The sequence below is a fragment of the Drosophila arizonae genome, chromosome 2 (genome assembly GCF_054131065.1).
Source record: "Drosophila arizonae isolate 15081-1271.41 chromosome 2, UAZ_ARI_1.0, whole genome shotgun sequence".
NCBI classification, from domain to species: Eukaryota; Metazoa; Arthropoda; class Insecta; order Diptera; family Drosophilidae; genus Drosophila; species Drosophila arizonae.
Genome location: NC_142922.1, coordinates 12,527,983 through 12,552,331, shown reverse-complemented (window position 1 = coordinate 12,552,331; position 24,349 = coordinate 12,527,983). Strand labels below are relative to the sequence as shown.

Genomic DNA, 24,349 nt, shown 5'->3' with positions numbered 1-24,349 from the left:
TTATTACCATCATAATCTGTTATGATATATGATATTCAAAATCAAGAATCTGCCAGACTCTGGAAATGAGTGAAGGGTTACAATGCTCAGGCTTTGGATTGAGCCATCGCAGCACTCAATTATTAGGTCTTTACGCATACACAGAGAAAAACTCTGAGAGCAAGCGATTGGATCGACCCTTTAACAAGTTCGTCCGCGATCGGAGAGAAACATTTTTATACCCTGGACCCATATTCAATTGGAAATTAGTGACCCCTCAAGGTCATTGACCCCTAAAGGTCATTGACCCCTCAAGGTTATTCACTCCTTAAGGTCATTGACCCTCAAGGTCATTGGCCCCTCAAGGGTATTGGCTCCTCAAGGTCATTGGCTCCTCAAGGTCATTGGCTCCTCAAGGTCATTGACCCCTCAAGGTCATTGACCCCTCAAGGTCATTGACCCCTCAAGGTCATTGGCCCCTCAAGGTCATTGGCTCCTCAAGGTCATTGGCCCCTCAAGGTCATTGACCCCTCAAGGTCATTGGTCAATGGGCCCTCAGGGTCATTGGGCCGTCAAGGTTATTGGGCCCTCAAGGTCATTGACCCCTCAAGGTCATTGGGCCCTCAAGGTCATTGACCCCTCAAGGTCATTGACCCCTTAAGGTCATTGACCCCTCAAGGTCATTGACCCCTCAAGGTCATTGACCCCGCAAGGTCATTGACCCCTCAAGGTCATTGACCCCGCAAGGTCATTGACCCCTCAAGGTCATTGACCCCTCAAGGTCATTGACCCCTCAAGGTCATTGGTCAATGGGCCCTCAGGGTCATTGGGCCGTCAAGGTTATTGGGCCGTCAAGGTCATTGACCCCTCAAGGTCATTGACCCCTCAAGGTCATTGGTCAATGGGCCCTCAGGGTCATTGGGCCGTCAAGGTTATTGGGCCCTCAAGGTCATTGACCCCTCAAGGTCATTGCGCCCTCAAGTGCTATATATTCTTGATCAGGGCGATGAGCTGAGTCGATATAGCCCTTTCCGTATGTTCGTCCGTCCGTATGAGTGTGTTGATCTTGGAAAATATACGAGCTAGAGAGATGAAAGTTTGCAAGCATACTCGTGTATACCATACGCCTTCGGCTTGCTAAAGACTTAAAATTATAATTAATTATAATTAAAAGATACATATGTAGGGAAAAAATGCATTCGTAATGGACGATTTTCTCTTATTGAATTAATTGAACGCGAAGAGTGATCTTTTCAGGCGATCGACCGTTCGTCTTTTTTTGCAGCTCTTGGGACCTCTATTTGACTTCTATTTCATGACTTCTTTTATGCGATCAACTGTCTTCATTTTAATATTCTTATTCTTCAACATTATCGGCTTCTCTGAGCCACACAACTGCTCTGTACGACGGCTTCATCCCGACTCTCCTTACTTATGTCTATCAACGGCCTATCTAGCTCTAAGCTTACGTTTACTCCGAATGACTGAATGACGAATCTGCCAGGGATGTTGGAGGTTTTTGGAAATCCCACATATATTTATAATTACCAACCATCTCATCCGACAAAAACAACATATTTATATGCTTTATTACTAGATAAACTAGCAAATCAACGAAATCTACCTGTAACCCAGGCACAGAAACAACTGTCATGCATACAAAAGCAAAGCTCGACTAAGGCTGTGTAAAGGGCTGCCAGCTGTAGGAGGAGTCGGCTCCCACATACATACACACACACACATGTCAAGCAGTCTGACAAATCTCGGCAATGAAATGAAGAGCCCGTGAGATTCGCAGCTGGCATGGGCTGTGGGCTGTGGGCTGTGGGCTGTGGGCTGTGGGATGTGGCATGGCTTGGGGGACAGAGTCGTGACAGTCGCGCTTAACTCCCGCCACATGCTCTGATTAGCCAGAATTCTTGCTTGGCGCGGCATTGAAGTGGTTGTCAATGGGCGTGGGCCGCAGTCGCTTCAAGCAGTGCCTGCTGATGAGGTCGAGTTTCAAACAATAACAAACGAGATTTTAGGGATTTATGATGTCGCTGGCAGCGAGGAATGCGTCGAGTGTTGGGCGAAGCGGGTTAGGTATTTGGGGTTCCTGCTCGGCGTTGGCTGTCTGTTGGAGGTCTTTTGTATTGTCAGATTTCAAAACTCGACAATTCTCTCGATTTGTTTGCGCTTTGTTTGTCGTTGCATACAGACAATCAAATGTTCGCCGTCACTCATACGCCACGTTGCCCAGCTCGTTAGCTGGTTAGCCGGTTTGCTAGTTGCCATTGTTGTTGTTACTGCTCCTGCTGCTGCTGCTGTTGTTGTTGTTGTTATTATTGTTGTACCAGTCTGGCCCGCCCGCTTGTAACAATATTTATTCATGTTAATTAAATTGTGTGAATATCACAATTTTCCATATGACTGCGCACATTTATTGTCTTTCAATTTGCGGCTATGGCCCGTCCACCCCGCTGCCCTGCTGTTCGCTCTATTTTCTTCTCTCTTCAACTATCTGCATATGTGTGTGTGTATCTATAGTTGGGTGTCTCTGGCATTCACAGAGTATGCTAACTGAAAGCTGTTCATATTCTATGAATATCCTCAGCTAATTGAGTATTTTTTCTATAGTTGAGTTCAAGCATGAAATCTCAAGGAATAATTTGATTCGTATTCGTATACAAAGTCAATTAGTTGCTCGAGCTAATGTGTCTTAGGGGCTGCATTTATTGCGGCTTACCTAGTCATCGCGCGGGCTGCCATTTGCTGTGTAGCTGTGTAATTTGGCTTGGCCTTAGTTTTCCGATGGTTATCCTTGCGGTCTCAGAAGGCGCAACGCATGCAAAAATAACCAATAATTTCTTTTCAATTTCCATGCCGCAAATTGCACGCAAGGCACAGCCGGGACCGGAAGCCAGCGCCAGGCTGGCCAAGTCCAGCACCAGGCCAGCTTGGAGATTTGCAAGCCTCCACGTTGCCGCAGCTGACACAATAATTTGAAAGCAATTTCAAGCGCCAAATGTCCCCAGTCAGTGTCTGCCATTGTAAAAATTGTCAAATTCGCACTTTGGAGAGCTGCAGTTGGGCCAGAGGGGTGCGGAGGGGTGCGAGTGACAATGGTGGTGCGAGTGACAATGGTAACCGGAACAGGGACACATAATACAATTTTCGGCACACTGCAATAATATTTCAATATGTAATTTGGCAAATTCTACTTTGGCCCAACTCAACATGAGCATGGGACGGCAGTTTGAGTATGTGTGACTTGGCTGTGACTGTGACTGTGACTGTGACTGTGTGAGTGTGGCTTTGGCTGCGATAATTTCCCCTAAGAGCAGAGCATTAACACGAGACGCAGTTGGCCGATGGCCAGTTCTGGAGCTGAGTGCTCAGAGAGTTGAAGGGTGGCAATATGAAAAGATGAAAGCAGATGAGAGGGGAGGGGGAGAGGGGAGAGAGGAGCAGTCGAGCGGCGGAGTGTCGCATCGCGTTTAGTTGGCAATGCGTTTGCCATATTTGCATGCGCAAGTAAAAAGGTTTCTTGCTGCAGGCAAATTGATCCCAAGTCCCTGGCTTATGAAGGACACAAACTCAACTGCAACACTCATTGTGGGTGTGGCATAACGGGCCAGTGTGGCATATAATAAACGTTGCTGCATTTTGCACAAAATATATATATAAAAAAAAATAGAAAGAGGAAGAAAACAACGGCTACCAACTTCAAGAAGGAACCGACGACGGCGACACAAAAAGCCAACTCTCAAAGGACCTGTGACAGGATAATGCATGCTTGCATTTTAGATGACAATAATGTATTTTTGTTTTAAGGGTAATTTTGCAAAATGCTTTTTCCGCTGTTGCTGCTGCTGCAGCCATCTCCCCCTCTCTCCCTCTCTCGCTATCTGTGCTCCCTCTGCTCACTCCCTTTCACTTTCCTCTCGTGCCCCTCGCTATTTGTCTCTTTATTTCATCTCTGTAGACTTTGGGGAATTTCATTATAAAATAAATATACAAAAAGTTTTCCTATTTCACCGAAAAACACAAAAGATATGGAGAAGAAAAAATGCAAGACGAGACGAGTGCTTAAGCTGCTTAAGATGCGCCATGGCTCAACTACCAAAGGAGGCAAAGCGCCATTAAATGTCGCGTGTTTTATGTGCATTGGCGAAACACGCGTATTCAGACAACTATTCAAAATATGAATTAAATTCACGGTGCGATAGGTTGACTGGCACATTGTGGGCGAGGCTGGAAGGCTGGGAGGGGGCTAAAAGTACTTAAAACTCTGCAGTTAATTAAACTCGCGTTTAAGTCGCGTTCAGTTGGCAAAAGTTGCGTCGTCGCTGTTGAAAGGCAACAAACATATTTTTTATGCGTTCTACATTTTTTATGGCCCAATAATTTTTCAATTAGAGCAGCAGCCATTCTGTCTTCTGCTGCTGCCGCGCAATAAATGAAATGCTGCATTGGCCTCCACAGCGCAGTCTTCACTGTGCTCCAAATTAACAGACATTTAGTGCCAGACGGTGGAGCGGTGCGAGTGGTGGACCCGCTGACTGCAAGTATTTGTAAATTATGTTAATGACAGCACATTGACTTTATTATGGCCATAGTCGAGGCTGAAGATGCCGGCCGTGAGGGGCTGGGAACGAGGAGAATTTAGCAGTTAGGTTGAAGAGTTAAACACAGCTCAGCTCAGCTGGCAAAAACCTGGCAAAAATAAGACCTTGCCCAGCTATTAATTCCATTTCACTCCAACAGGGTGTTTAGATAAACTAAATCAGTATTCGTTGGGGGAGCGCAGAAAATAGTAAAAGTAATTTTCATATATAATATATTAATATAGAGAATGAATATGTACAAAATAAGGATTGTATTGATTGAGTGAAAAGTAAGTATTGTTCTCCGGTATGTATGTATAATGGCTTGATACTGCACTATTACTATCGATGACTCTTTCCTAAACAACTCTACTCTGTTCACTTTACTCATGATTGTGTTCTACTTGTACGAGTGCACTCGTCATCACTCGAGTGATAGAGGGAGAGCGAGGGAGAGTGATTGAGGTAACTGTTGCCGAAAGTAGCATCGGTTGTTGCTGAGTGGAAAGGACTGTGAGGCCTATTCGGATATGATCGTGGGGGACAAAGAGAAGGCGATTATAATTTAGCATTCTGAAAGAGAGCGAACTAGAAATATTTATAAAATGAGATAGGAAGGCATATATTAATACAAGTACATCTATTTTTCTTTATTTATGTGACATTCACGAGATAAATTACAATAATCGTTACTTATACAAACATACTGTCCCATGTCATCTATAAAAATAAATAGAATTATTTATATAAATACTTTCAGATAAAGTGAAATTCATTAAAAACTTAATTTTAGTAAACTCATTAGTAAAGACATTGAAATGATTATGAAGTAGTGTATACTTTGATATTAATAGATTTGTTTTGTATATCTTATATTTTATATATTTATTTAATTTTTTTCTACAGTATAATTTAACATTTAATCATGGAACTACTTAGCCATCGAAAAAGTCGATAAATGATTAAATTGTCAATTACGCAAATTACGTTCTGTGACTAAACTAATTTGCTTTAAGACTTGATGAATGTCACAAAAATAAAATTAATCTTTCAGCTGGGATTGCGGCGAAGATTCGCAGAAAATAATTTTTAATAATTAATGAATGCAAAGAAAACTTATTTTGAATGCTTATACAAATGAATCGATAAACTAGTTTTCCACTTTAGTTTCAATTTTGAGAAGACATTTTAAGTACTGAAAATATTTGATGAGCTCCTCTAGGCAGTTTAATAAGAAATTGTGCGCTTTAGCTTTTTGATTACATTCTCTTTGCAATTAATGGAATTCAGATTTGAATTATTTTTAGTTAATATATTAAAGATAGTTAGACGAAAGAAATACATGAATTTTATGAGTGCGGCAATTGAGTTGAATTTGAAGGCAACTCATAGCAGTGGCTCATCAATCGCTAGAGTCGACATTTGGGGCCAGTTTAAAGACTTTAACATTGGCTTTAAGCACATTCCGCATGGCTAATCGATTGGTCTTCGTTCGGCTGGCTGCTCCACGGGAATTAAGTGGCAAGCTCTATAAGCATCCATGTGGACCGGCCTGTTGTGCGTTTCCGGCGGCACTTGTGACACCCAAACAGCTGCCTGATGGCGTCTGCTGCGTGTCTGGGGCTAATCCTCGACAGGCACGTTTTCGTGTGCCGCTTAAAAATTGCAGCAGGGGCAACGCAAAGGCTCACAGGCTCACATGCGGCAGCGGCAGCGGCGGTGGCGGTGGCGGTGGCGGCGTTGTTTGCTTTTCATTTCCTTGAACAGCTGCCATACGGTCGTTGTCCCGTCTATATCAATGGAAGCTGGGGATCTCCAGCAGCCGGCAGCAGTTGATAAATAAACAGAAGCAACTTGGGCAATCGCTGAGAATGAGAATAGACATACATAAACATTTTTTCCTTTCTTAACGTTTCGTCTTGATGCTCGCGGTCGCATTTTTGTGCGACTAATTTGCACGACAATTAGAAGGTCGCTGGACCAGGACCAGACGACCGTTAATGAAAGCGCCCGATAAGAAATTTTAACGAATGTCAAATGGGCGACTGGGGCCTGGTCCTTGCGAAAGGGAAGATGCGCCAGATGGCTGCTGGCAGAGTCTGCACGGAAAAGTAAAGTAAATGTTTACACAGAAAAATCTGAAAGCGGAAAATTTGCATAATTTGTCAATGTGCGGGAGCTCGGCTGTCTGCGTAGATAAGTTGCAAATATTATTCATGGCTTTTTGGCTGGCCACCTTTTTTTTTTGTTTTTTTTTTTTTTTTTTTTTTTTTTCGCTTCGTCCCTTTGGCCATTGTGCTGGGCGCGCGTGGGCGCAGAGCGCCGATAATGTCACATATGCCTGCCAAAGAGTCGACGATAGTGTCCGTTCGCTGTCAAAGTGGACGCCGGTTGCATGCGAGGAGTCCCGCGCTCAACAGGATGAAAAGGATATGCCGGCTGTGCACGCCACAGTTGCCATGGATTGTTGTGGCTGTTGCTGCTGCTGTTGTTGCTCTTGTTGTTGTTGTCGTTGTTGTTGCATTGTATCGCACTTTTAGCAGCCGAGAGAGTTTGTTTCGTGCTCGTCGAGCTCGTCGGCCTCGTCGGCTCTAACTGCGATACAAGACACCAACACAACTTTCGCTCTCGAACGCCACGTCCACGTCGTGTTTTATTCTGTATCGTGTTTATGTTTACGTTCCGTTCTTGTATTGTGCCCCGCCGTCGCCCCCGTCTAAACAAGTGGTAAACAAAGCGCAGTGGCGTCGTTATCGCCAGGGTCTTATAGCCCAACTACTTGTCAATCAATCCAGATGAATGTTGAGTGCCGCCATTTTGTCCAACTATCGAAATGATTGTCCCGTACATATCGAATACTTAGCCACCTCCCAGTTGGGTATATAAGCAGCCGTCGCCTTTACATAGCCCCGAGATGAGACTCCGCCTCTGTGCTGTATATGCAGCACATTGCGCTGCCTGCTGACGTTTTACTGGCGCTTCTCTTGGTATTAGTGAGTCGTGTTGCAGCATGCTGAGAGCTGAGAGCGCACAAAAGCATGCTCTGAATTCGTGCGCTTCGGTGGTGGATTCTTCGCTCAGACACACACACACACACACACATGCAGGTTTTGTTGAATAGGATCTGCATGACATGTGGAATGCGCTACAGTTGCAATAGCTAAATATTTTTCTTGAATGTGAAGTAAATTTTATTCAACTGGAATATCATTTAAGTTTTCTTTTTAAGGATTTTTATATTTAAATTGAAATTTTATTAAAATTGGCAATCTATAAGATCTATATCAACTCGAAGGTCGCATAGTTTTAATGTTAGTTTTAATTTTATATTAACTGTAATCTCTAATAAATAAATGAATAAATAAGATCTATAGCTCTATATCTATCTGTGTTTCTATTTATCTACCTATCTATCTGTCTATATATTCTCCCATCTGCCTATCTCTCTATCTATCTATCTCCCTATCATCTAGATATCTACTTATCTAAATATTTGTTTATCTACATATATTCATCTATTCATCTATATCTATCAATCTATCCTTCTATCTATCCATATATCTATCTATCAATCTATCCATCTATTTATCTATATTTATATCTATCTCAATATACATATATTTATCCATCTATCAATCTCCCTAACTGAATATCTATCTATTTAGGTACCTGATTGTATCTGTATACCTGTCCACCCATCTCTATCTACCTATCTACCTATCTATCTATCTATATATCTATCTATCTATCTATCTGTCTATATATCTATATATCTACCTATCTACCTATCTATCTAACTATCTATATATTTATCTATTTATCTATCTATCTATCTACCTATCTACCTATCTACCTATCTACCATCTACCTATCTACCTATCTACCTATCTATTTACCTATCTATCAGATAGTGTAGCCATGGTGTAGCGCACCCTTAGCCTTGAACAGAGCGCAACGTGTTTCAAAGGCAAAGAGTTGCTCTCGTATAATGCTTGTGCTGCAGCTGAGCTGAGCGATGGCTACAGCTTGGCAGCTTGGCTTGGCAGCAGCTGGTGGTGGCTTCGTCTTTTGGCGACTCTCTGGCATCGCATCTTCAAGGGAATCGTGCAAATTAGCATATCAAATGCCATGAATGGCACAAATGTACGCTGAGCGGGGGGCGGATATTTTGCAGTGTGTGAGTGTGTGTGTGCGTGTTTTTATTACTCATACGCCGCATTTCACGAACGAATGAGCGCATAAAGGGGCGGTGCGACAAAGCGTGCATAGTATGAGTTGGTACAATTGACGCAGCTTTCGTTTTTAAACAAGCACACACACACACATACACGCTCTTATACACACTCGCACACAGAGAGTTGCATGCGCTTGTGTGTATGCGTGTGATTTAGTTGCACATGATAATGTCAACCACAGCCTTTTATAGCTATAGCCTAGCTGAATTTTTTGTTCGCTGCTTGGGTTGGCCAGTGTATGTGTGTGTGTGTGTGTCTCTGTCTGTGTGTGTATATGTGTCCACGCTTTGCGTGCTTGTGCAGCTGCGGCGCTGCCAGGGCCAACTGAACTACCTAGCGCCGACCGCCCAGTTGGCTCTTCAGTGTTAATTCGTCGACACGAGACGCTGTGCTCCGCTACAAAGTCAACGTCAACGTCAACGTCTGCTGTAATTGTCCTGAGCCGAGCGGCCGAGCCCACGGTAAAAGTGCGTATATCCTTGTGCTGCGCTGTTGTTGTTTGTTGCCGCCAACGTCGCGCGTTTTGTTGTGCTTTTGCAAAAAGAGCTCGATACAACACTAACTGTGTCATTTCTCAGCCGACTTGCTGCCTCTCTGTGCCTGTGTGTGTGTGTGAGTGTGTGTGAACGTGAGTGTGATATTGCTACCGTTGTGTTGGTGTAGGGAAACGAGAGGCGCGTCGGCCCATGCAATTGCGTTGCGCCTGCGAATAAGTGTGAGTGCCGGCGCTCTCTATGAGGCTCCTCTGCTTGTATCTGTTTTTCTTTTTTTTTATTCATTTACACACGTGCCACCGTTCGGCTTGGTGTTCATTTGTTTCTTGTGGCCTCGCTCTCAAACACAAACAAACAGCTAAGAGACTCAACTGACTGTCTGACGACGTCGATCGGTGTCCGTTATTCTTAGCTTCCATATGCAATATAAATTCATATTTTTGATTTCTGTTGAATTATTTTTGGCTAACAAGCTTTAGATTATTATCAATTAATGCTTAAACTAAATAAAAAATACTAAACTTAATAATGTAAAAAAAAGAATTGAATTACTATTTATGTTTTTAACTCTTGTTATCTTAAAGTCAAACTACTATAAATAGTCTAAATAGAGAAACTGACGTGTTAATTATAGAAATCCTAGAAAAGATTAACAAAACAAATGAGCAATTACTTTTAATTATTATTAGTTTCCAATGTAACCAATTTATTCATTTTATTTTGCATAAACAAAATTTTTATTTATAATATGAATACCTGGCCGACTTCATAATACCTATCAATGGTTCAATCTACTTAAATTGATCCCATTAAAAATGTTTCCGACCACAAGACTTGATCGTCTATCTGTGTGAGATTTTGTCATGTACAAATTAAATGTGGAATATGCATTTTATTTTTCGTCTTGTCACGCAAGTTTTTTAATCTGCTTCTTGTTTAATTTGCTTTACTTTTATTCAAATTTATTAATTAGAGATATTATTGAAAAGGTATTGAAGTTGTAGTTGCAAAACCCAATACAATTTTTTATCAAAACTGTAATTGATAACATAAATAAGTTAAGTTAAGGTATAAAAATCCTAAACGTATTATTTACTCCACACGTTGCTTTCTCCCATCGATAGTTTCTATTATCAATGGTTATTTCCACAAATAAAATTTGTAAAGATAAGGAACCTTTTGAAAATACAATATAAATGGGTATGAAGATTTTAAATATGATCTGCAGATGGTCAGACCAGCATCAGTATACTTTCATGTTATAAAGAAATTTATTTGAAATATTCAATATATCTTTCAAGTGAGTCATTTATATATAATTTCAATGAATTTTTCATTAAAAAAATGTTATTGTTTTTAGCAATCAAATCATATTCAGCTCTTTGTTAATAATTCAAGTTTTGTTTGATTTGGTACTTCCGTGAAAGTGAATCAGATGGAATAAGGATACATATTCAGATAAATATTCTACTATCTGGATTTTATCTGACTCAGTTTTGTTCAAGTCTCACTCAAAGTTATGTCTTAATGTTAAACAGAATCGCTATCTACGTAACAAAATCTGAACAGTTTACTAAATAGCTGCTCAGTTAGTTTACTAACAACAGTTAGTTTAAGCCGAATAAAAGAAGGTCGAATGAGTTTTTAATGTAAAATTGAAAACATTTTGAGCTGGAATTACTCTAATCTCTGCTGGTAATTTACGAACCAAACAGAATGCGATAGATTTGAAAATACAAAGCAGATTACATATTTTAATGCCATATTTAAATCTCATCTGCTCAGTTGGCCCCTGGTATATAATTTATGGAAAAACTTTCGAACCCAAAGAGAGATTTTTTACCCGATGCTTCATTAATTTATGAATACCAAATTGTATGCTGACATTGCCCAGCAAAAACTATTTAAAACTTACGCCTGCGACAAGGGTTCGTGGCCCAATCCCCCACAAGCTTCGGCTTCAGCTAACAGACATCAACAGACAGACCGACCGACCGACCAGTATATCACCCTGCCCGCCCCTCTCGCCGGCTCAATTCAGTTTGGTGCATGATTGAAGTACCCGCATGTGCGGAACATTTTAAATATTTACAAAGATATTTCAAAAAACGCTTTTGGCATGTTTTGTTGCCGTTGCCGTTGCCGGCGTGGTCAGAGGTCCACAGTTCTGCAGTCGTTCAGCTTGTGTCGAATGTTTTTTGCTCACTTTTTGGTCGGGCGCCCATGAAGGGGGAAGTTCAACTTCAAATGCGGCATAAGGGCAACGTTTGCCAAGGGCTACTGGACGGGGTAGGGGGGAGTGGGCAGGCTGAGGGGGAGGTGGGGGGTGCGTCACTTGAGCGCGCGTGTGTGTCCCTTTTAGGCAAGTGTCAAAAACCGTTGGTCAAAAAACCGTATGGCAATTATTCAACACAATTGAATATGAAGTGTGGCAAAGACAGCGGACCAGGCCGACGGGCGGGAAGCAAAAAAGTTGCAGCGCTTGGCAAATAATGAAAAATACACCCACATCAGTATTTTTTGGCTGTCTGCACTGGCACACACACACACACATACACCTACAAAGACAAACACAAACAGCAACACACACACACACATGGAAACACTGCCAACATTTCCGCACCCTTTTCATGCCAGAGATGCTGATGCTGTTGTTGTTGCTGCTGTTGTTGCTGTTGTTGTCGTTGTTGTTGTCGCTGTGCAGTTGCTGCCGCCTGGCAATTTTTCGGTGATAAAATATTTAAATTTAATTAAGGCCACCAACGAGCAACACGATTTCCGTGCCATGGTCAAAGCCGGGTGTTGTCCATGCCGGCCAAGCCAAGAGGAGTCAAGAGCCCCACTCCAGTTTCAGCATGCCGTGCCCTCTCTCCCCTCTCCCACACTCCATCTGTTTTTCTGCTGCCACCCGTACATTTGCGGGTGGTGCGTTTTGGAGGCTTTCGGGATTGGCCAAGAAATTCATTAAAAATTTTTGCTTTGATGTTACCAAATTCTTTTTCAAAGTTTTTATGTACTTTTGGCTTTTGTGCAAGTGGCGCATGAATCTCCCACGGCAACAACAACAACAACAGCAACAACAACTACGGCAACAACAACTACGGCAACAACAGTCACATCTTGCACATATTTTTTGTGGCAAACTGAGCTTAACCACTTTCCATCTGGCAATGTTTATATCAGCCAGCACACCAGCTCACTCACTCACTATTCGCTTTGTAATTAAGCTGAACAGTGGCCAAAACTCTCTCAGGCAGCTGCTTCCTGCTATTAGATAAGTTCTTTGGCAAACATATTTCTACCAAATTTAAATTGAACACGCTGCCAAATTGTTGCGAAAGCAAAAGTTTCTCATGCCGCCAGCTCAATCGCCAAAACTTATTATGCTTACATATATTTTTGCTAGTTGTTGTTGTTGTTGTTGTTGTTGTTGTTGCTCTTTCTGTTGCCGTCTTGTATCTTAAACTATTTGATATGTTCGTGGGCTTGCAGCACTTGAAAACTTTTGATCTTGAGCTGAGAGTTTTATTTTTATTTTATTTTATAGGTATGTGTGTTTGTGTGTGTGTGTGTGTGTGTATGTTTTGTGTTGGCTTTTAATTTTGTGCAAATATTTTTCATTGTGCGTTTGAAATATTTTTGGAATTATTAGCAAATATTTGAAATGGTCCCAAACAATGTTCGTGCGTCCCGGCAAGGTGCCTCGAATATTGTGGCAACCTAGCCGAAATATGTGCATGGCTTAAGCCGGTGCTCGTTTGGCTTCCACAAATTAGAAAAGTGCACAAGTTCAAGTTTTTGGAGATTAGGCAAACTTAACAAGCGCAAAGTATTAAAGTCTTTACGACTAAAAGGGAATTTATGAAATTCGGGAAAATATCAAATATTTAATTAAAGAGTTGCTAACTTGACTTACGAACATTAATAAGCAAATCCCTTGTGAGTTGTCAAGTTGAAAGATAAATTATTTGCTGTCATTCTGCTGGCCCTCCAACTAGATTTACGCTTTTAAGAAGACATTGGTTCCATATAATAAATAAAGCAAATGCATTTGCATTGATTTCTCAGCTGATAACATGACTAGAATTAATTAAGACTTTAGTTTCAATTTAAGTTTATTTCTGCTCAAATAATAGAAATATAAGTAAAACAAGTTTCAGCACATTTAATTAGTTTACAAACCTTTTGTGCACACCTCAATAGATGATTGAAAGCTCTGCTTCTTCTTATAGCTTGGCTAGATTCCGAATGCTAAACACCATACACTGAGCTGTTGGCAGCTGCCGAAGGTAGACTGTAAAAACAATTGCAGCAATTTATTGAAAACTGCTCGAAACAATGAGCTGGCAGGAGGCGAGGGGCGGGGTACGGGGGTCGAGTTAGCTGGGTAGCAGCAGGTGCAACTGTAATAGCAACCGATGCTGGACATGTTTACGAGTTTTTCACATTTAAAATTCCATTGTTTGGCTTCGTTTTGACAAAGTGCGTAAAAGCAGGCGGAATGCAGCAGCATGAGACGAGGCGGCCAGCCAGCAGTTGCAGCAGAGGCAGAGCAGGTGCGAGCAGGAGTCGAGCAGGAGACCTACTCGGCTGCCAATTTTAAAGGCATAAGCAGGAGGCGCAGGCAAAGTGAGCCAGGGCAAGCAGCATTTTGTCTTGCTGCTGCTTGCTGCTTGCTGCCATTGCTATTGCTATTGCTGTTTGTCAAAGTTGCCATTTCAGGCGTGCTGAAATGAAAAGCAAACCTTTTTAACAGCAGCAGCAGCAGCAGCAGAAGCAATAGCCGCCGCACCGACCATATGCTCTATACCTATAGTATTTTCGGTTTTCACACTCCTTCATGCCAGGACAGGGGGCTGCGGTTGTGGAGCTGTGGAGTTGTGGAGCTGCGGACTGCAAACTCAACAGGCGCACACGGGGCGTATACCAAATTAAAATGCACTCAGCTGAAAAATTGGTTTTCTCGTTTCTGAAAAACTTTGAGTGATTTCTGAGAGTCTCTAACGAGTGCCAGCCCAGCGGCCAAGCAGAGAGAGAGTGAGTGAGAGAGAGAGAGAGAGAGTGAGGGAGAGAGAGAGAGAGAGTGAGTGGACCGGGAGCCGGGGGCCCTCGGCTGGATATGTAAGCAACAACCAGCTGCCGTACAGCAGGCAGGAGGCAGCAGGAGGAAGAAACAGCAGAGCCTAAGCAAAGGCAAATGAATGTTTTTGTTATGCCCACAAAATTTCAAAGCACCTGAAATTACGCATTGTTTTTTTTTTTCGAAATTATTTTAAGAAATTGTAATCAAGCGTGTCGAAGGTTTTGCTCCCGCGCACAACAAAAATTATTCATAAATTACCAGAGACCCGAGCCGAAGAGGGGCGACAGGACGCAGGGACGAAGCGACATGGCCCGCTCTCTTACTAATCAAAAATGAATGTAGCCAAAGCTGAGACTGAGGCATATTTTACGATATATATTATCAAGTTGTGCAAATATATATCACAGAAGAAGAAGAAGAAGAAGAATGTGTAGTTGCAGTTGCTTAAATTTGTGAACTGTTTAGTTTGGCCTTAATATACTCTAAGCATTTATTAGTCAGTAATTTTACCTCAATTGTGTTCTCTTTGCAGTTAAATAAAATTCTGGTAGCACGCTTTCAAGTTGGATAACCTAGGAGCTGGACAGTCGGACAGTCCTGCTGTGGGACTGCGCCTAATGGGCATTCTGCCTTGCTCGCTGCAGTGGCAGCCAACGCCAACGCCAACGCCGACGCCGGCATCAGCAGCTGGCGGCAAGGCGCCCAAGCTGAGCTACTCCAGCACAACGGCACGTGCCAACAGCAATCCATATCCGCTGCCTGGCAGCAGTAACTGCTGCAACAACAGCGGTCAGCCGCCACCGCCAGCTGCCAGCTGCTGTCAGGAGTGCCGCTGCTGCCGGCAGAGCTATGAGCACCTGCCCATGCCAAGGCTGCAACAGCCGCCGCCGCCACCGCCGCCGCAGGCGACAGCACAACATCAGCAACATTCGCATCCGCATCCGCATCCGCACCAGCATCAACATCAACCGCCTCCTCATCAGATCAGCTGCATCACAACGCTGCAGCAGACGACAACAACGCAGCAGCTGCCGCCGTTTGCCTGCCTGGAAGCAGCTGGAACGCCTGCGCAGCAGCCAGCCGCTGGCAGTTGTCAACAAGCGAGTACTCCCTGCCACGCCCACTGCAATAATACACACAACAGCAACAGCATTGGCCTCAGCTCTGCCAGCTGCCACAACAACTATGACTTTGCTTTGAACTACAACAACAACAACAGCAACACGAACAGCAACATCAACAGCAGCAACACGGCACCGCCCATGATATTTGTGCCCTTCAGTATGCCTGTGCCGCCTCAGACGGTGCCTAATCCGTTCTCACATGCTGCCAAGGAGTCGGCGAAGCCATTCGGTCAAACGCCCGCACCACCGCCGCCGCTGCCACCACCGCCACCGCCATCGCTGCTGCTGCCGCTAGCGTTTCAGTGCCACTACCAGACGACGCTACCCAGAGCCGGACCGCTGCCCGCCCGAGCACCGCCAACACCGCCCGCGCGGCAAGTGCTGCCGCTGAAAGTCGTCGCTGCGGCGGCCATCAGAGCGCATCAGCAGGTGAGTGCAGTGTCCATTCAGGTGCTACTCAGGTGCACTGGCAAATCGCTGGGTGCATCGGATTGAGTCAGTAAAGACTTTCGAAATGCTGCAATGTGTGTGCCTGTACCTCGGCGCGTATACTTAATATTTATTAGTTAACAAGAGCTGCACAAAACTTCAATTTGCATAAACATAAAAGACAACAGCAGCAGCGGCAGCAGCAACAACAACAACAACTGCAGCTAAGTCGAAAGCTTAGCAATACAATTTCGGTGCATGTTGCTGGCGAGATTTAACGCAGAGGCAGCACACAAAAAATCAAAGTTACATGGACAGGAAATACAGCAGCAGCGAGCGGAAGTGAAAGGACAGGCTGCGCTGATATTGAAAGCAAAAGAGAGATAGACTGAGAGAGATAGGACGATAGAGAGAAGGGGCGGGGTGGAAGGCAGGGTTGGTGGCATGGCTCACGAAAATCTAATGCATAACCTAGTAAGATCATCAACACGAAATTTTACAGCAAACTCATGTCCAAGGATGTGGAAATAAACTTGTTGTTTTGCAGCAGCCCCTGCCATTCCGACTGCTGCTCCTCCTGCTCCTCCTATTGCTGTTCTGCGCTCAATGACTTTTGCATTTAATATGAGTAAAGCAGCGAGCAGAACAACAACAACAGCAACAGCAACAGCAACTAAAAAATGGCAACAAACTACTGAAACCTGTGCTCAGCTTTTGGGGTTGGCTGAGCTGAGCTCAGCCTGAGAGTCCTGAGTGCTGTCCAGCGACATGCAAACGCGCCTTGTAAATTACGTTCTTGCTTGTCAGTTGTGTTTCCCTTTTTCCCTTTTTCTTTCGTTTTCGTTTTGGTTTCTGTGCTTGTTTTTGTTTTTGGCCAAAGGCAAGGACTCGGATACAACTGCACAGATAGCGTGTGCCTTGTATATTCCGCATTTCTTTTTAGTTCGGGCAGCGCTTTGTCTGCTTGTGCATAGCAGATCAGTATATTCTGATTAAGAATCAGCAGCAGCAGCAACTGTAGTTGAGCAGACACACATACTAACTTACAGGTTTAAAATAAATATATATACATATATATACACGCAGAGTTTCGCTTAGCACCCACCTGCAACTGCTAAAGCAAGTATGAAAATTCATAAGCTCACAGCTAGCAATTTGAAGTTTCAGTTTCAGTTCCAGTTTCAGCTTCAGCTTCAGCTTCACTTTGCTCCTTTGCTGACAACTTGCAGTTTGTCAAATTTCGCCTTCACTCGCACTTACTTTGAGCGTGCTTCCCGTAGACACATCATCTACAGCATTTTAAATAAACATAAGCAAAATGCATATTAGGCGAAGGACCTCTTTCCTCTTGGCTCGCTTCACAGCATGTTTCTTACTTGTGCTCATTCATTCGCCTAAGTAGTTTTATTTAGCTCTCGAAATGTATGCTACAAAGCATTTGCCAAACCCCACCCCCCCCCATCCGCACCTCCTCATTCAGTTTCTTTTTTGCGTCTTCTGCACATTTGAATGTTAAATCTTCCATGAAATGCCCTTTTTCGACTGCACGAGTGTGAGTGGCCATGTGTGTGTGTGTGAGTGCCTTTGTAACATATCCATAACTGTCCGTTCTGAGACACATTCACATATCTGTAAGTGTATTGCGTGCATGTGTGTGTGTGTGTGTCTTGCGGTCTGGTTTTCAACTACAACTTAACAATGCCTTGCCTTCATCTTTCAAACAGTCCAACCAAAATTCGTTTGTTTTTCCTGCTCGACGTTCGTCCATTTATAGTTTACTTTTTTCTTTTTTTTTTTTGCCTCTCCGGCTCTTCTTCTTCCTCTTCAAAAGCCGAGTCTGCAGCACAAAGAAACCATTTATGCACTCACTTTAATGTTTGCACTTGGTCATTGTTATAATGTACTCCCACTGCAGCTCCACATGACTCTAGGTGTTTGTTTGTGTACTTCGCTTATGTGAGCTCAGTTAGCCTCCTCCTGGCAAGCTTTTTGGCTCTGAGGCTCCTCTGTTCAGCTGTTGTTTTGTCAAAATACTGCACTCGAGAACCCATGAAGCTTTTCTCTTTTTATATCACTCTCATCCGGGCAGCAGACCCCAATTGACCCACCCACAGCATTATGCTAAAATAACACTCGGTCGGAAAATAATAATTGCTCCGTTCATATTCCATGTGCCATTGCCGAGCTTTTTAAAGCGGATTTCGGTGTTAGAGCTCCTGCCGGCGAGCATGGCGATCTAATGGCTGTCGAGGGGCGGGAGGTGTGGCTGGCAGCCTTTGGTTTTAGCATTTGCATATTTAAGCAGCTTCATATGTGCTGCATTTGGCTCTGTTTGCAAATTCAGGTGTTGCAGCTTCTTGTTGCATCTGAGTGCCATAAGATTTTGAACAATTTTAACCCCAAAGAGAAATCTTGAATCTGGCTGATTATGTTGCGTGCATAGAAAAGATTTATTTATTTCTTTTTATTATTATTTTTTATACCCTGAACCCATTGAAAATGGGAAATCAGGGTATAATGGTTTTGTTGAAATGTATGTAACAGGCAGAAGGAGGCGTGGCAGACCCCACAAAGTATATATATTCTTGATCAGGGCGACGAGCTGAGTCGATTTAGCCCTGTCCGTCTGTCTGTCTGTCCGTCTGTCCGTCTGTCCGTCTGTCCGTCTGTCCGTATGTTTGAACGCGTCGATTTCCGAAGATATAAGAGCTAGAGACTTGAATTTTTTTTTAAATGACCGTATATACAGCGCGGACGTCGAGTTTGCTTTTAAAATTCGATAAATCATCCCGTTATGTTTTTATCGAGTAAAAACATTCAAGTTCAAATCAGGTGCCTCTATAGCTAATTGTGAATGATTTTTCTTTTTTCAAATTTCTCAAATATTCAATATAATATGTAGATCATATGCTGAAAGTTTCATTAAATTCCGTTCAGTCAAAAATTAATAAAAAATAATCAAATATTTGGCAATTAACAAACGCACGTGCAGCAGCTACAACAAAAACATTCGTTGAATCACATCAGCTGTTAGTTTCGTTTAGTTTTGGTAGATGGCGCTGCAACAGTGAATCTATTTGAGTTTTGCCAGCGCCACCAGCGGGAGTGGGGTGGCCTAGTGTGTTAGGTGCATGACGCTCGATCAAGAAGTCGCGGTTCGAATCCCGATCGGTGCAACACTGATGTTTTTTTTTTTTTAATTGTTTCAAAATATTTTTATATTTTCATAAATACGTTTTCTATTTAATTTATATTTTTAAATACACCGAAATTGAAATTTTAACTATACTTTATGTGCGTTTTTAATAGTTTGGTTATTCTAGCAGATTCTTAGAATCACATCAGCAGTTAGTTTCATTTAGTTTTGGTAGATGGCGCTGCAGCAGTAAATCTATTTGAGTTTTGCCAGCGCCACTAGCAGGAGTGAGGTGGCCTAGTGTGTTAGCAGCATGACGCTCGACCGAGGGGTCGCGGTTCGAATCCCGGTCGATGCAACCTGATGTTAATTTTTTTTTAATTATTTCAAAATATTTTTATATTTTATTAAATGAGTTTGGTATTTTATTTATATTTTTAAATACATCGAAATTGAAATTTCAGCCATACTAAATGAGCATTTTTATTTATATCTAGTCGAGCACTCTCGACTAGAGTTTTCTTACTTGTTTTATTATTTAGTTAGAAACTGAGAATTTTTTTCTACATACTGAATGTAATATTACGATTTTATAGAGCACATCGAGCACCTCTGAATTGTAGCTTTTTCAGCCTACCAAAGCTGCATCAAATTTAAATTTACGAATTGAAATTTCGATTTAATTTTTAGTTTCTTTTCGTTAATATCATATATCATATGTATAAACAAATATGTGAAAAAAATATTTTAATGTGAGCACCATCAGCTAGGAGTAATTCTAAGATATTGCATAGACAAATGAGGACAGGAATTTAATTAAAGTAAATACTTTACATATATTTAATGATTTAATACATATTTCATATATGAACTGTTCAGACTTCTTCTTCTTCTTCGATAGTATTATTCAAATCATTTTTAATTTTTTCCTAGTAAACAATAAGCATTTTAAGCTTGCTATTCATTTTTCAAGCCATTTATATTCTGATTATTTTTAAATAATTAAATATCAAATGGCAACAGCAAATAATGTTAACGCTTCACATTTTCGAAAAACCCATTTAAATAGATATTTTATACCCTGAACTCATTGAAAATGTGAATTCAATGCATAATAATTTTATGAAATTGTAAAACATTTCAGTATTATATATGATACGGAATATATTTAAAAGCGCGATTCAGTCGGAACTCAGAGGGATTTCCTAGTTAAACATGGTCTTCTTTTTATTTGGAGCTGCTTAAAATGATTCATTTTTGAAGCTCGAATCATTCTGGAACGGCTTTTTAGCACTTTATGGCATTTTTCTGGACAGCTCGTGTCCAGCCAGCAGAATCCATTTATCCGATTGTGGATGCCAAAAGACGACATTGCTATCTGTTCTTTGTGGCGATCGAAAGGCATTGCGAAAGACAGAACGTAAAAAGGCAAAAGCAGAATGAAATTAAGCGGCTCCCAGAGACTAAAAGCAAAGACAATGGATGTTGGGTCGGCAGAAACAAACAGTCACGTTGAGGTGGCGCCAAATAAAGTGCAGAGGCCAATGCAATGGGGCAGCGGGCAGCGGGAAGGAAGCGAGAAGCGGAAGGCAGTACGCGTATCCTTTGAATGCGAGTGGAAGTGGCCTAATGGCCTCGGGCTGATGTGTGATGCATGGTCGTAAGTGAATTCATATTTTATATACCGTTAACATACCAACAAAAAGCAACACAGGACAAAGGATACTCTGTGTTTGTGGGGAGGCAGCGAGAGCAGCGAGAGGCAAAAAGAAAAACCAAACGAATCGTTAACTGATGTTGTCATTACTTTGACACATAGAAATACGGAAATAGAGAAGTACAGAGCAAAGAGATACAGAAATACAGATGAAGGACACGCTGAGGCAAGGCGCAGTGCAGGCGATGGCTCTTGATACTTTAGCCAAAAGAAATCCGATATTTATGTCAGGGGATGCAATATCAAAGCAACGCTTTGTGGCCAGCGCCAACAGCTGAAAGCTTTGTGCGATGCTGAAATGACAGTTGAAATGGCAAATTGGACAAGTTAACAGTAAAAACGGCGATGCGACCAAACGTGAAAAGCGATGCCAACAGCGCAAATCAAAACCTTGACTTGGGCCCTGAGCCACTAAAAAAAGAGCTCGCATTGTGCTGTAATACAACTGTGACAGGACTACATGAACAGCTGCTGTTGCTGCCGCTGCTGCTGTTGCTGCTGCCGCTGCTGTTGCTGCTGTGGTGACTTTCTCGCCTTTCATACAGCTGGCTGGCTGTGCTAATCAGTTGCAGCAAGTGCTTCATTCCACTCAAGTTCGCCCCAATGTCCTGTGCGGCCTGATCCCACCATGGGTTTCCATGGTTCACAGTGCGCTGTTAATTTAATCTGTGCAGCGGCCGCGAGGTGGCGTTGCTGAAATTCGATGGTGTTGAATAGCGTGTAATTCACCGCATCTACAAATACATATGCACCAGCAATCGTGTGTGTGTGTGTGTGTGTGTGTGTGTGAGTGTGGTACGCATTGGGTTGCCAAGAATCTCTGAATTGCCGTTGCCCAAATAAAAAGGACGATGCGAACTGCGAACTGCGAACGTCGCAGCAGCAACAGCAGCCGCTGCCGAGGCGACTTCGTTTTCGCTATTTTTGTTGCTGCCACTTGAAAGCTTTTACCACAATGCTGCTGTATGTGTGTCTCTCTTTGTGTGTGTGTGTGCGTGTGTGTGTGTGAGCCTGTCAAGTGCTTCTTTGTTGAAACTGCTTGCGCTCACGGATGATGTGTCCGTGTGAATCTCTTCTCTGTCGGTGTGTGTGTGTGTGTGTGTATTTGTATGTGTCTGTGTGTGGCGCCAAATTTCAAAAGCAAGTCGCTGTGAAAGCTCTTTATTTTTAACGGTTTATTTTACCTGACACTCGAAGAGCTGTAAGCAGGCTTGCGTTTGAAACTGTAAACGTTGCCAACAGCCGCCTCACCTCCTTCAGCACGCAGAGCACACGACACGCCGGATGCTTTACAATCCGAAAGGCGTTAAGGACATACACATCATAAATTTCTTTCATAGGCAGCTTATGCGAGACTTGCAACTATCAACTCTTCAAACAATTTGCGGCTGTCTCTTGTCGAATTTAAGTCTTCTCTCTCTCTCTCTCTCTCTCTCTCTCTCTCTCTCTGTCTCTTTTTGCGTTGTGTTCTCTGCGGCTGAGGTCAGGGCAGCAGTAAGAACGCGAATTAAATGCAATTGACAGTCGCAATTTCAAGCGAGCTGTCAGGCCAAATCCCAAACTGCCGCTCAGCGCAAAGGCATGGGCCGGGGGCAGCAGGGCAGCAGCTGAAGGGCGAAAACTAGAAAGAAAAGCAAACAACAAAAACAACAAAATGCACAGCAACAGCAAGAGCAACAACAACTGAAACAGCGGCAGCTTAGCCAAACTGTGCTGTAACACAATAAAATGCAACCTCAACTGACAAAGAAAATGTTTCCTAATGTGGAACAAGAAATCGCTCGTGCGGGGTGATGGAAAGGGGGCGGCGCGCTGCAGCCACGGGGCGTGTCGCTGGCAGAGATAGACAACACGTAAACGAAACGACAATGCCAAGCCACGGCTGTCAAATTAAAGGCAGGCAGTCAAGCAGGCAGCTAACAGCGGAGGCAACCGGAGTTGTGAACGCGTGCAACATTCTTGGCCCTAAACAAAAAATACGACAAGCCCAACAACAACAAGAACAGCGAGTAATGCGAATCCTGCGACTCCTGCCCGCCACTTGCGGAACAAGTGCAGGTGTCAAGAAGTTGGCTAAGATCTAAGCACGCTGATTGACATCAATGCAGCGCCAATGCTCAGCAGCTATGCTATGTGGATGAAGCTATCTGCTAACAAAAGTTAGTTAAGCTGAAAACGGTATATCTAACTATTACAGGGAAGCAGTTGTCTTTATATACTAATATAACTGAGTCTTAAGTGCGAATTTGGAAGTCTGGCAGAAATCCTGATCTACTCGCGTATGAATATTGCAGTCGATCATTACTGACTCTATAATACTTTTTGTACAACTTGCAGCTTTCTTTCTTCTTCATAAATATTGCAGCAATGTCCGTCCGATTGGCTTGGTTTGAAAGTGAGCAAAGCATTTATAAACAAACATAGAAAGAGCGAGCATAAGCCATGAACTTGCTGCTCTTAAGTTGAATTATATTATAATTCCTAAATATATTATTTATTACTATTTATGAATAATTCTATACTAATACAGCCTGAAATGATACACTGCAAAATATGAAAATATTGTATTTATTTATTTTCATTATTTCATTTCATTTATTTCACTCTTTTTAAATATATTATTAAATATATTACAATTTATTATAAATTGTATTACAATTAGGGATAGTATGAAAATAAAAGTGACTTATAGAAACGACATTGGCTATAGAGAAGATCTTATCCATGTTTTCTACTCTTCGTTTTGTAGGGTTTTTCGTTTTTATATAGCTAGATAAATAGGCAGATAAATAAATTTACTGCAATGCAAATTTCTGGCTCCATGGCTTCAAATTCAAAACATTTGTATTTAAATTACACTTTTAAAGGATTTCTCTATTAATATGCCATTAGAGAGAGAAGGAGAGAGAGAAAGTGGAGTGTGTCGGAGAGGCTGGGAGAGGAATTCCTCTCTCGTCATTGACTAAGCAGCATAATTACCTCAACAAGGCCATGGAAATATAATTAAAATGAAAATTTACATATAATGGCAAATTATTTCATTTGGTTTTTCAAATGAAAAACTCTTATTTATGGAATTTTCCAGCACTTACTAAAATTGTCGCAGTCGATTCGATCACATATTGCTGGCCGGGCTAAGCGTAGCCACAGAATCTATATCGAACTGGGCAAATACCTTTGTGCATTGCTGATTTAATTGTTCATCCAATTAAAATAATTTAATAAACCATAAAATAAATTTATGCAAATAGATGAGCTTGCATGTGGGCTAAATACGCTCGCACTTAGTGATATAAATAAATGAGTAAATTCCAAGATAACCAGGTGATTGTGTGCGTGTGCTTCGTAATTAAATTGCCTTTTGCATTTAGCAAATTAAAGTTTACCAGCTTCAGCCACAAACTTAACCGTTGACCAGTGTCTATTAAGGATTTGCAATTTATGTGCCACGCCCAAAAAACACCAAGAGCCCGCAAATTGCAACTAATGTGAAGTTGTCTGCCAGTTGTTGTTGTTGTTGTTGGTGCTGCAATAACAATTTGCATTTGTTGTTGCCCGGCCTG

At 42.3% G+C, this 24,349-nt stretch overlaps 1 protein-coding gene across 4 annotated transcripts in view; it reads left to right on the top strand.

Moving 5' to 3' along the window:
- Nucleotides 1-9,125: 9,125 nt before the first annotated feature.
- trv (trivet) overlaps nt 9,126-24,349 on the top strand; it is a 77,378-nt gene continuing 62,154 nt past the window's right edge. For 3 of the 4 annotated variants that reach the window (XM_089463017.1, XM_089463020.1, XM_089463019.1), the window contains exons 1-2: nt 9,126-9,270; nt 14,913-15,933. In XM_089463017.1, coding sequence (XP_089319143.1) covers nt 14,998-15,933 — 936 coding nt within the window. In that variant the 5' untranslated portion in view covers nt 9,126-9,270; nt 14,913-14,997. Of the gene's footprint in view, nt 9,271-9,315; nt 9,519-14,912; nt 15,934-24,349 lie in introns of those variants that run through there. The other variant, XM_089463018.1, reaches the window with a different exon arrangement.